General features: G+C 37.6%; 1 protein-coding gene across 1 annotated transcript in view; it reads right to left on the bottom strand.

The window, feature by feature from the left end:
- Window positions 1-3,893: 3,893 nt before the first annotated feature.
- Window positions 3,894-14,226, bottom strand: part of LOC122553627 (E3 ubiquitin-protein ligase pellino homolog 2) — a 249,147-nt gene continuing 238,814 nt past the window's right edge. Inside the window, exon 7 of the mRNA XM_043697729.2 lies at window positions 3,894-7,634. Within this exon, the coding sequence (XP_043553664.1) occupies window positions 7,068-7,634 (567 nt within the window). The 3' untranslated portion in view covers window positions 3,894-7,067. The remainder of the gene's footprint in view (window positions 7,635-14,226) is intronic.

Genomic DNA, 14,226 nt, shown 5'->3' with positions numbered 1-14,226 from the left:
GCACGGACATGGCAAATAGAAAGCACCTGTTTCCTTAATTGAAGGGTCAATAACAGGGGGCATAATTTTAAGGTGCACAGCAGGAGGTTTAGAGAGGATAAGAGGAAAAACCTCTTCACCAAGAGTTTGGTGGGAATCTGGAATGCATTGCTACAGAGGGTAGTTGCAGTTGGGAAACAACCTTTAACAAGTACTTGGATGAGCACTTGAAATGTCATAACATTCAATATTATAGGCCAAGAGCTGGAAAGAGGGACTAGTATAGATTTGGAGTAGTTATTTTTGTCTTTGCAGACTCGATTGGCTAAAGGGCCTCTTCTGTACAGTATGATGCTATGATAGTATCTTAAGATGGCTAATAAGACAGTAGATGTCAGAGTTATAGAGATGTATGTCACAGAAACAAACCTTTCGGTCCAACTCATCCATGCCAACCAGCTATCCTAAATTAATCTAGTCCCATTTGCCAGCATTTGGCCCCTATCCCTCTAAACTCTTCTTATTCACATACCCATTCAGATACCTTTTAGATGTTGTAATTGTACCAGCCTCAATCACTTCCTCTGGCAGCTCATTCTATATACGTACCACCCTCTGCATGAAAAAGTTGCCCCTTAAGTTCCTTTTAAATCTAAAGCTATGCCCTCTTGTTCTGGACTCCCCCACCCAGGGAAATGACCTTGTCTATTTACCCTATCCATACACCTCAAATTTTATAAATCTCTATAAGGTCACCCCTCAGCCTCCAACACTCAAGTTGTGTTGGTGTAACTTTCCAAATTTCACCGCATTGCGAAGTAACAAATACTGTATAACCACTCTCTTCAAAAAGGGTGGCAGTAAACAGAAAACTAAAGGCCAGTTAGTTTGATGTCTGTCGTATTTGAGGTGATCATTAAAGTGGATATAACTGGCACTTAGAAAACCCAAGGTAATTGGGAAGAGTCACCATGATTTTCAGAAATGGAAACCACGTTTAACCTATTTATTGAAATTCTTTGAAGGAGGAACATGCTTAACTTTTATTATGGCTAATGGGAGCATTTGACAAGGGTACTACATAAAATGTTATTGCAGGGAATAGATGTACATGGTGTACAAGTTGACAGAAAGCACAGATAGATTTTTTAGCTAGCCAGCCAATTTGAGTAAATGGATCTTTTTCAGATTTGCAGAATGTGATAAATAATCAATCACAATGTTACTGTATGGAGGAGCAAGCTTGAAGGGCTGAATGGCCTATTTCTATTTCTAATTCATACATTTACCAGACTAACATCAGGAGTGAGCAGATTATCCTATCAGGTCAAGCTGGACAGGATAAGAATTTATCAACTCGACTTAAGAAAAGTAAGAGGCATATAACACCAGAAGTCTTGACCAGGTCTGATAAGGATGTTTCCTCCTAAGGTAGAATCTAGAATTCAGGGTCACTGTTTAAATATAGGTCACCTACTTAAAACAGAGATGAAGCCAATCGTTTTCTGAGTCTTTCGCATGTTCTTCCTGAAAAGGTGGTGGAAACAGATTCTGAATATCTTTAAGGCGGAAATTGATAGATTCTTGGTAAGCAACTAGATGAAAGTTTATCAGGTTGTGTGGTATTGAGGTTACAATTAGATCAGCCTTGACTAGAGGGGTTGAATGGCTTACTCCTTAGCTGAAAATGTATTGCTGGAAAAGCGCAGCAGGTCCTTAACCTTGTTAAGGCTTACTCCTTAACCTTGTTTACGAGTTCTGATGTATAACTCAGGTAGAGTACGGAGGGAAATGCATCAGAAACTGATCATCCTGGCACTTCGGAAGATTTCTTCTTTGAGGTGGTAGAGTTTAGAGTGAGTATAATGTAGCATTGATGCGTGTTGGCAGGAGAGGCACTAGAATATTTTAAGCAGTCCAAAATCTGAAACCAAAACAATTTAAGTTTCAATTTTTATTGCTTTATCCAGGAATTATTGGTGAGCAGGCCTCTTGCTCTCACCATCATCAAAAATTCTTCATGTCTAATCCTTGCAGATTTATCAGGATGTCAGTCTTGGTTGTGGTTTGTAGTCAAACTCCATCCTTTCTCTAGCAATAAGTAGGTGGAGACCAATAAGTATGCCTGGAGAATCCAAGTCCACACATGTTCATTATAAAGCCATAAATACAATTTTGCTGCATCTTTGCTGATATTGCAGTTCAGATACAAAAATATTGTTCAAAGTCTCATGACTACCACACCCAACCATTTCTTGAATGAAATGAGAGAGGTCCATAAATCTGGCAGGGGTTTCCACTTAGGGTTCCTTCAAAAACGTGGAGCAGTAACTTCCATTCTGATAGTTCTCTTGCAGAACTATCAGGGAGAGTAGACCACATTCCCTTTTCTCAGCAATCAGCTGTCATTCCTGAAACTTAAAAAGGTCCAGAATGTGGAGGTGCCGATGTTGGACTAGGATGGACAAGGTCAGAAATCACACAACACCAGGTTATAGTTCAACAGGTTTATTTGAAATCACAAGCTTTCGGAGCCCTGCTCCTTCATCAGGTGAAGCGCACACAGACACAGAACTTATAGGCAGAGAGATCAAAAGATCATACAGATAATGTGAATGGGAGTGCCGACAGGCTGAATAACAAATTTCTGCAGGTGATCAGAGTGTCAGAGTGAGTAAGTGTCAATAGCTGAATAGCAAGTGAAGGGATGACCTATAATCCGATTAATTGAGGCAGAGAAATACTTACAAAAAGTTAAAAATAAGGTGGTGTTGGAGACAAACCAAAAGGCTGGAATAGCATGATTGGTATAAGAGTCGCATGCAGAGGGTCTAACCAATGTAACAAATAATACAAAACTACAAACTAATTAAGGTAGAGAGGTCATAAGATACCAATTTGACACCATCACCTTGACAACTTAAAGTAGAAAAAACATAATAAGAGTGTTATACAGTTTTGGATTAGTTGTTACTTTGGCTAGACCCTTGTCATGCGACTCTTATACCAATCACATTATTCCAGCCATTTGGTTTGTCTCCAACACCATCTTATTTTCAATTTTGTGTAATTATTTCTCTGCCTCAATTAATCGGATTATAGGTCATCCCTTCACTTGCTATTCAGCTGTTGACATTTATTCACATTGACACTTCTGATGACCTGCAGAAATTTGTTAGCTCAGGTAGGAGATAAGGATCTGGAGGAGTTGGGAGAGAATGGGTGTCTGGTGCTAGGATAGGGACTGAGGCACATCATGTCCTGAGCGGGGGAAAGGGATGCACCAGGTTCACAATGCGGGAGGAGATGTCAAGTGTGGAGCATCAATCACTGGGAAGGTGGTGAGGGGGTCAAGTCATGTTTTAAGGTTCTGGGAGAAGGGTAGCTGGATATTTGTGAGATTAGTATGGACTTAGTTGAATAGTAACCAAGGAGTTCAACCAAATATTTAAGTCTAATTTCTCCTGAATAAATATTTATTTAATTTCATCACAGCCGCCTGAGCTGATGATGAGCCCTCTGATTTAAATGAATACTTTGCATTCAGATAGTGGAGGTTTCTGGATTAAGATTATAAATAAATAATCTCAATTTAATAAAATAGTGTTCAATAATTTCTAGTCTGGATATGATAGGTATTATACATAGGATTTTTGATTAAGCTAATGTTTATTAGAGTTTAGACTCTTGCCACCTATGAAATGTGGTAATGGTCTTGTCCAACAATATTTTCAAATTGAGGTAAATATTTGCAATGTACTCTTAATAGTGGATGGTTATATATTTGATTATAATCAGTAAACTGGACATATACTCATTGTAATGTTGATTACATGTTTCTCACAGATTTTTTTAAAGGCTCTGTCATTAAGCTTAGTATTTGGAAGCATGTAAACAGTAGTGATAAATTTGACTTCATAGTTAAATGTTATTTTTATTGCACGAAAACAAAGTGTTCAAGATCCAAACCATAATCCATTTAAATCTGCTTAAGGCAGAGAGTCCACTTCCAAGAATCACTGAACATTTTCAGAACTAGACAAACATTTTAACTCAAAAAAAGGCTCTGCTATACAAAGGACAAAATTCTCTGAAATCAATCAGTACTGACTGATTTCAACACAGATAAGCAAAATAGTGGCCTGTGGAATGAATTTTATAGCATTAATAATGAATGAAAGAAATTTAGTGGGACATAGAACACAATTCACATTTGGTTCAAGTCTGTTGGCTTATGAAACATTATCAAAACAAGGTTTTTAAAAAATAAATTTTTAAGAATGCTACTATGCATAATTCAAAGCTGAGATTATCAAGATAGTAATTTTAACATTTGGCAATGGCATAAAATTAGTAATATCAGATCAGTCACCCTTTTTTTTGCCATTGAAGTCAGTGAATGGAAAATCAGAGAAATATATGACGGTCTGTTGATTCACTGACTCTTGTCTGCCTTATGCAACAACTGAAAATTAAACTTACCTCTATGTGTTCCAAGTCTTTGACTAACAAATGTTAAAAAAAAAGAGGTAATTTAGTGAGCATGGGTGTGGAGGTTTCATTTTCAAAATAAAAATTTCAATTTGAATGGAAAAATTAAGGTACTGTTCCAAGGATTTGTTGTGTCTGTAACATGGTACAAGTTCTTCTAATATTTGTGCCTCCTATATGATGCTTATTTGTTGCAATATGCAATGTTATATAGAACAAATGCAATACAAAGTTCCAGTATACAAGCCAAAATACATCCAATGCATTACTGTTTCTGAAAAAGCCTTTATTAGCATGTGATAATACATCACAAAAATCAGTCTGCATCTTAGGCACCAACAAACTTCTTTTCAAACCAACTTAAGTTAAGCTATTGTATTTTAACTAGAAAAACCTCAATGTGCACACACATTGAGAGGCAAAATTCAGATAATTTAAACAGAAAGCTTTTAATTCTGTATGTATAGAAATTAACACTGGTAGGTTAAAAATAATCAAAAAGGGCATGTCTTTACTGACATTAATTGTAATTTTTAAAATTAAAAAGAGGTTATAACAGATGGGGAAGTAGCTCCAAGTCATGTGACAAAGTTGATGTTTATGCACATTAGTGATGAAAATTAACTTCAACTTTTTCCCCATTTTTAAAGAAACTTGATTATTGTGTAATACAATATTTGCTGAAATTTTGCCAGCAAGATTTATCCTGGTATTGTTGAGTGCTCAACACCTCACTACAATAACTTCATTAGTAATAATGGAGCTAATCTTTTCATATGCATATTGGAAATAAATACAGGTCAAGCCTTTTAATATCTTGTGTATTTCCTTTGAAAAATGGTAACAGCTAAATTATATACAACCAAACAGTGTTATAAAATATAACATGGAGAGTAAATATATTAATCTTAATTGGACTGAAGAAAAAAAAAATCACTTGCAGTGAAAGGTACCAGTGATAATACAAGATTAAAATAGATGAATCTAAAGGGCAAAATCTTGTCACTCGACTTTAATTTACATTAAAATCAAGAAAATTCAATGAAAACATGGATTACACCATGATAAGAAGCACATGGTACTCAACTCTGAAAATTGTTCTGTACACATAAGCAAATAAACAGTACAATTGCATATAACAAACTAGAAATGCAAATCTGTAATTAGACCTTAATGAAAAAGTTGCAAGCATCATATACATCAAATCAGTTTTATAAATTAAATTAAATTAGGTGTGCATCTGTTTTGAGACTGGTTTAACAAATTCTGTTTCAGCAAAAACTTTTGTGATGACAAGACGTTTTTAGGGATTCCTCAAAAGCCATGACAAAATAAATGATAAGAATGAGAACTGCAGGTATTCTGAATCCTGAAGGAATGATTTTGTATTTACCATGATTATTTTCATTCAATTTAAAGGAGGCAGAACTAAACCAAGTTGCATCTGAACTTTCTTACCTACTAACTTATATGCCCTCAAAAAAGTACAAAATAACCCTGACAAAGGAAAGACCTACAAATGTCATATTTGCATTATTAATAGGTTAGTTATTAACTATTTTAAATTATCGATTAAACTTTGCAAATATTTCAATCTACCACAATTTTCCAGAAGGTAGGCCCACAGCTGTGTTACTGTTAACATTCATGCTGCTATTTTGCTCGTTTGTAAAATGATGTCAATAAAAGCTGCATCAGAGTTGTTAATGGCATTTGTGTAAACATTGTACTTGAAACTGGCAATGTGCTATACAGCAGAACTGAACAGTACACAACTGAGAGGTAACTGAAAGTTCCAGCAATTATTGGTATTTCATATCATATTTAATGGCACACTGACGATGCTACTCAAATGAAGTAGTTGTTAAATAACACTAAAACAAAATTTATAATGCAGTTTCAATTAAATTGTAACATTTTTTCTTTAACGTGCAGATAGAGCATCAAAGCTCATTTCATCATTCAAAAATTAGAATAATTTCAACAATATTGCATTGAATTTCAGAAACACTTCTGCAAAAGATTTGCGAAGCCTTTAACGAATACTTCTGTATTTTGACAAATACCCACCTTAACAATATCTCTGGTGCAGAATTTAGCTAAATCATTTACTTGCACACCTGAGAAATGAAAAAAGTTATAGTGAAGGAGCAGATCATTGTTATACATTCTAGCTAAAAGAGAGTAAGTCTAAATAAGTAAATACTTTACTGCCAAGGTTACACAAAAGCCATAAATGATTTACAGCTTTATCTGAACAGGTCATTCAATATACACGCAATATATTAAAATCATATAAATTATAAAACTATACAAAGGGCACACTGTAGCAAAATAGGTTAGAACAAAAGGGTAACTTTTGTTTTTTTAGTTGTAGCTTTTACGAATGGCTCCTCTAAATTCTGCACCCGTAAAACATTTATTAATCATTATTATCCACATCACAAATAACTGTATCCCACACCAAGCTGTTTGCCCTCCCACTTCCTCTGAAAATAATTATGTCAATCATCCAGCAAGTAGGCATCCAGCTACAGTAGCAGATTATTTTCACAGTATTTCCCAAAAAGGTTTTTTTGCCCTCGTTCACATCTTCATCAGTCAATTGGTCCTTGGAAAATTAGTTTAATGATGCCTTGCTCTCCATTAAGTTGTATAGCACAGAAAGGACATGCTGCATGGAATGCATGAGTACCATGGGGTAATGGAATTTGAGACCAATATTTTGCTGTTTTCTCAGAGCACACATGTCCACATGGGTTAAATGTATGTGTAGAAGGTCCTGCATCCACATAAAATCCTGCTTCACAGCCTAGCCAAAGTGGCACATATGGTCCAACAGTTCTGCACATAGGACATTCTCGTTCATTGGCTTCTGATTCACTACGATGGCCCCAGTTGTGGTAACCATGGACATGACCACAGCTGAGATAGGCCCAGGGCTGTTTCTCTTCCACAATATCCTTTCGATTAATGCTGGGAAATGCTAGGGTGTTAAGCCCAACCGGACACTGAGGTCTAGCAGCATTTATCTCCTGTCGAAGAGCCTCAATGTGTTTTTGGGTTGGAGTGTGGAACAAGCCATCTGCTGTTCTCCACAGAAGCGTTGCTCCACAAAGATCAACAAGTGAGCCATCCTGAAGAACATTAGTTTCACTGTCCACCTAAGAAAATAGTTAAAAATGCTAAGTACATGTAAAATGTTCCTCTCATTTATATTTCAAAAATACTTGTTAGCTACAGCATAACAATCGGAGAGAAAAACATAAAGTGGTCTCATTTTAACCTTTTCCAATGTTAAATATAACACCAAAATTAGAATTAAACTGCACAGACCTGCAAGGGTTTTGGTTTAATCAACAATTTAGGCTAAGTCTGCATATCTATGGTGATAGATATATTTTAATTAGCTTCAGCATTCTTGTGATAGACAGCGATGTCACTCCTTAACACTATGAAGTAGCATGCTGCCAGAAATGGACATTAGATGCAGACAGAATTTGAATAAATCAGTGATACTCATATACAAAATAGCATGTCAATCCTAGGATTAGATTATCTACATATCTTTTTAATGCTGATACTGGAAGAAATAATGAACCACATAATGAAAATGAGCTGAAGTACTCATGATTAATCAGCAGTTTAAAAAAAAATTCAGTTCAGTAAATCTTTGAATTATATAAATAAGGTTATTAGTTCTCAACACTTCCAACAACTTGTAATAAATAGAAAAAAAATACATTTACAATTCTAACTTTCAACCTTCAGACAAATCCTGGAGGAAAATCTGGACAATGAAGAGAAGATTTGATTGAGTTTTCAGAATTCTGAGGAGTCCTGACGGTGTAGATAGAAAGGAACAGTTTGGATTCAAGAACCATAGGACAACATTTTAAAATTGCTGGCAAAGAACTAAAGGTGACATGAGGAAACACCTTTTCCAAAAGGAGATTGGAGCCAGATTCAATTGTTGCTTTCAAAAGGGAATTGGGTAAAGGGAAAATGATTAAGGGCCAAGAAATTGCAGGTTTAGAGGAAATGAGCAGTAACTAATCTTTGATTCTATGAAATCACTTTAGGCTACCATACTGTGAAATGACATTCGATGCTATGACTCACCTGAATTGCTGACACATACATATATTGGTAGTAAAGGAGTGGTAGAGTAGCTACAAGATGGAAACATCATACTAGCTCACTTCCCCTCCAGATCCTGCACAATTCTGACTTGGTCATATATTGTGTTGCTGCTTCTTCATCAGGAGAGGTACAAAAACTTGAAATTCTTTGCTAAACATCATTGTGGGAGGACCATAACCATGAAAATTAATCATTTTAGTTTTACTGCCACTTTCCAAGGATTACTAGGGTTGATAAATGCTGTCTGGTTGAGGTCAGCCCATTTTGCGAACCAGTAACAGAATAAATTATTTCAAATTAAAGTTTCCCTGCCTCAAAGCTGTGTTTTCTCTCACATTGTGATCTGCCATTTTAGTTTAGTTCCAATAATCCATTGTGGGTTGGGAATGCATATTTTGGTATGTCAACACATTTAACATACAAGTTATCATTTCAGGCCGATACGCTGAAAAATACTAGCATTTTCTGAGCTGAAGGTCACTTTGGCTTGTCTGGACGACAATTTGTAAGGCACTGCGGAGAGCCAATGATGAAGTTTGGCAGCAATAATTTAGAAATTTTGCAGGTAATTACAAGATAAACACAAGAGAACTTTGCAATAGTTCTAACATCTTTAATATGTGCATTAACAAAATGAAATTTACTGAGGCATGAATAGTAATATGTAATTGTTCTAGACAAAATCAGAGCATTTTGTAAATTACTTCCAATCTTAATATGTCTTAAAGACCTATACTCCATTATCAAAATATATCATGCAGATTAACCTCAAATTAATTATAATAAGTTTCTGTCATAACTCATCAGAGAATCAATTCACTGGTAAGCCTTAGGAAGAAGTACTTTCTTAATTGTCCCTGAAGGCAATGGTAGTGCTGGAATTACCAATTGCATTCAATAATGAATGATAGCTGTTACATCAGATTTAATATAAATTGGAAAGATCATGTTCAAAATCTATGATGGCTTCTGTGGTTTCTTCTTCTTCTCCCTCAGGAAGGAAAGTCAATAGCAGGTCAGGAACGCTCAGTTTTGCAGAGTAGGTTTCTCAGTGGTTCTCTAATTGAACTATAGCATTAGCATTCCTCTTCTGACATTCTGAATCAATTAAAGTGGACAGGTATGATCATGATCCATTGCTCATGTGTTTCAGAATTTAGCGAGACAGTGGAGAGAGACTGAATGGAACAATTCTACCACTAGAAAAAGGAGTAGGCCATTTAGCCATCTAGCCTGCAACTGCCTTGAATAAGATCAGGACTAATCAAACACTTCACCCAAACTATCTCCATAACCCTTCACATTACTGATGTTCAAAGGAATATCAATCTGTACTGTAAATATATTCAAATGCTGAGCTTCCAGAGCTATCTGGTGTAGATAATTCCAAATATTTACCCTCTGGGTGAAAACAAATCTCATTTCAGTCCTAAATAGCATCACCTTTTTTTAAAAATGTATTCCATTGTTCTACACTCACTAAACAGGGGCAACATCTTACCTGCATCTATAATAAAACAAAGAATTGCGGATGCTGTAAATCTGAAACAAAAACAGGAATTGCTGGAGAAATTCACAAGGTCACTACTCAAGTTCTAAAAGGCAGAGTTCAAGCTTGTATGTCTGGTGACACTTCCTGCAGATGTGGTTGTCTGGGACTTATGACTCCACATATACTGGAGGATGTACACACCACTTATCCCCACTGATATACCATCCTTTAACTCTGAAAACTACCTGTTACCTTTAGAATAAGTATAAATTTATTGCAAACAGTGGACACTTTGCTTCATTTTCTTTTGGTTTTATTATTTTGACTTGGTTTAATTCTACATCCCTTTTGCATGTCCCTTCATGAAATCAAAGTAGCTGCTTTTATGTTTATAAATTGTACATTTTTCTAGTTTTAAGCATTCTTTTCATGGTATAGTTTTCTTCTCTTAGATCAAAGCTGCACAAAATATTTCAGCTGCAGTCTCACCAAGAGCTTCTGAACAGAAATACTCTTGAAATGAAGGACAGCCTGCCACTTACCTTCCTGACTGCTTGCTGTAGCTGCCTGTTTACTTTCACTGAATGATCTACAAGATGGCTTTGCACATTCACATTTCCCAATCTATCATCATTTAAATAATACTGTTTTTTCAAGTATAACTTCACATTTGTTCATGATGTACTACATTTGCCACATGTTTGCCCACACACTCAACTTATCTAGACTGCCTCTGTGCATCCTCCTCACAACTCACAAACTCATGTAGTTTTGTGTTGACAGTAAATTTGGAAATGTTACATAAAAACAGAAAGAACTGCAGACGCTAGAAATTAGAAACAAAAACTTAAATTGCTGGAAAAGCTCAACAGATCTGGCAGCATCTGTGGAGAGAAATCAGAGTAAACGTTTCGGGTCCAGTGACCCTTCCTCAGTACTGATGGCAGCCAGAGCTCTCTAAAGTTCCTGGGAGAAAATAAGGACTGCAGATGCTGGAGATCAGAGTTGAAAAGTGTGATGCTGGAAAAGCACAGCAGGTGAAGGGCTTATGCCCGAAATGTCGAGTTTCCTGCTCCTTGGATGCTGACTGACCTGCTGTCCTTTTCCAGCACCACACTTTCAACTCTCTAAATATGCTGCCAGACCTGCTCAGCTTTTGCACCAATTTCTATTTATGTTTCTGGTTTCCAGCATCTGCAGTTGTTTTGGTATTTATTTAGTATTTAACTTATTGTCACATCTCTTTCAGGTATGCCCACCTTGAAGGGGTTCTGCTCCTCTTTCTGGCAGGATTTCCATTCCAAATGTTTTTCTTGTTCGTTGTTATTAATTTTACTGTCTCGCCTGGTGTTTGTTATTTGCTAAAACTCATTTCCACAGCCACATCACATTCCTCAGTAACTGTCTCCAGCTCGGACTCACCTCACATGGATTCCAATTGGGAAGTTTCATTCTTCATGTTTTGAATCCACCCAGCATCATGCGTATCTCTGTGATGTTCAACGTTCCACAGACACCTGTACTCACCAGATCCTGAGATCCACACTCAGAGTGCAATGCGTCATCATATGCACACTCTCAACCTCTCTCTCCAACAGCATCCGCTTCAGGCTGACTCAGAGCTGCACTAGTCCTCAGTTCAACTTCCAATTCATTCAACAGAGTCATAGAGATGTACAACACGGAAACAGACCCTTCAGTCCAACTCATCCATGCTGACTAGATATCCCAACCTAATCTAGTCCCATTTGCCAGCACCTGGCCCATATCCCTCCAAACACTTCCAATTCATATACCCATTCAAATGTCTTTTAAATGTTGCAATTGTACTAGCCTCCACCACTTCCTCTGGAAGCTCACTCCATATATGCACTACCCTCTGCATTGAAAAGTTGCCCCTTAGGTTTTTTTATATCTTTCCCTTTTCACCCTAAACCTATGCCCTCTAGTTCTGGACTCCCCCACCCCAGGGAAAAGACTTTGTCTATTTATCTTATCCATGCCCTTCATGATTTTATAAACCTCTGTAAGGTCACACCTCAGCCTCCAACGCTCCAGGGAAAACAGCCCCAGCCTGTGCAACCTCTCCCTATAGTTTAAATCCTCCAACCATGGCAACATCCTTGTAAATCTTTTTTGAACCCTGTCAAGTTTCACAACATCCTTCCGATAGGAAGTACTGTATGCAATATTCCAAAAGTGGCCTAAGCAAAGTCCTGTACAGCACAACACGACCTCCCAACCCCTGTACTCAATACTCTGACCAATAAAGGAAAGCATAGCAAATGCCCTCTTCACTATCCTATCTACCTGCAATTCTACTTCAAGGAGCTATGAACCTACACTCCAAGGTCCCTTTGTTCAGCAATACACACTCGGACCTTATCAAGTGTGTAAATTCTGCTCAGATTTGCTTTCCCAAAATGCAACACCTCGTATTTACCTAATTTAAACACCATCTGCCATTCCTCGGCCCATTGGCCCACCTGATCAAGATCCCGTTGTAATCTGAGATAATCATCTTCACTGTCCACTACACCTCCAATTTTGGTATCATCTGCAAACTTACTAACTATACTTCCTAAATCATTAATATAAATGACGAAAAGTAGTGGATCAAGCACAGATCCTTGTGGCACTCCACTGGTCACAGGCCTCCAGTCTGAGAAACAACCCTCCACCACCACCCTCTGTCTTCTACCTTTGAGCCAGTTCTGCATCCAAATGGCTAGTTTTCCCTGTATTCCATGAGATCTAACCTTGCTAACTAGTCTCCCATGGGGGACTTTGCTGAACGCCTTACTGAAGTCCATATAGATCACATCCACCGCTCTGCCCTCATCAATGCTCTGTGTTACTTCTTCAAAAAAAATCAATCAAGTTCATGAAACATGATTTTTCACGCACAAAGCCATGTTGACTATCCCTAATCAGAACTTGCCTTTCCAAATACGTGGAGAAAGTGAGGTCTGCAGATGCTGGAGATCAGAGCTGAAAATGTGTTGCTGGAACAGCGCAGCAGGTCAGGCAGCATCCAGGAATCAGGAGTATCGACATTTCGGGCATAAGCCTTTCTTCAGGAATACGTGTAAATCTTGTCCCTCAGGATTCCCTCCAACAACCTGCCCACACCCTATAGTTCCCTGGCTTGTCCTTACCACCTTTCTTAAATGGTGGTACTGTGTTCACCACCAACCTCCATTCTTCCGGCACCCCACCTGTGATTATCGATGATACAAATATCTCAGCAAGGGGCCCAGCAATCACTTCTCTAGCTTCCCACAGAGTTCTAGGGTACACCTGAATAGGTCCAGATGATTTATCCACCTTGATGCATTTCAAGACATCCAGCCCTTCCTCCTCTGTAATATGGACATTTTTCAAAATGTCACCATCTATTTCCCTACAGTCTCGGATACTTGCTCTCCAGTTGGTTCTTGAATATATATGTAGATTAAAATCACCCATGATTATAGTTGTACTCTCAACGCATACATCGCTAGTCTCCTGTGTAATCCTTTGCCTTCCATCACTGCTACTGTTTGAGGCCTTTAGACAAACCCCACCAATGTTTTCTACCCTCTTTGAGAATCCCAGACCCTGGCATTAGGGAGGCAACATATCTACATTCCTCAGACCACTTTGTAGGTACATCCATTTAACTCCATCAAGGCATCTATTCAAATCCTCATTTGCCCTGTCAGCCTTTATGCCCAAACAAACCTCATTATCATCTCACACCCACACCACAATCTTGTCCAGGGCAATTTATGAATGGACAATAGGAATTAAATGCATTTTAAAATTCTCACATGGTCATAGAAGTCTATAGCACAGAAAAAGGTCTATTGTGTACAAATTCTCAAGTACAAAATGTGTCCTCGTATTTGCAGTGTTAGAGTTCCTTGCCTCACTGTTACACCCGAGCAAATCTTCTTTGAAAATCAATGCATCTGTTTCTCAGTTGGCATTTGACCCAATGGGCCTAGGAGTGGCAGATGGAGTTTAATCTGAGGTGCTGCATTTTGGAAAGGCAAATCAGGGCAGGACTTATACACTTAATGGTAATGATAAAGAGACCTTGGAGTACAGGTTCATAGTTCATTGGAAGTGCAGTTGCA

The sequence above is a fragment of the Chiloscyllium plagiosum genome, unplaced genomic scaffold (genome assembly GCF_037043375.1).
Source record: "Chiloscyllium plagiosum isolate Xiang-an unplaced genomic scaffold, Cpla_swu_hap1 HiC_scaffold_8, whole genome shotgun sequence".
In the NCBI taxonomy this organism is placed as follows: domain Eukaryota; kingdom Metazoa; phylum Chordata; class Chondrichthyes; order Orectolobiformes; family Hemiscylliidae; genus Chiloscyllium; species Chiloscyllium plagiosum.
This window is presented reverse-complemented; position numbering and strand designations above follow the sequence as displayed.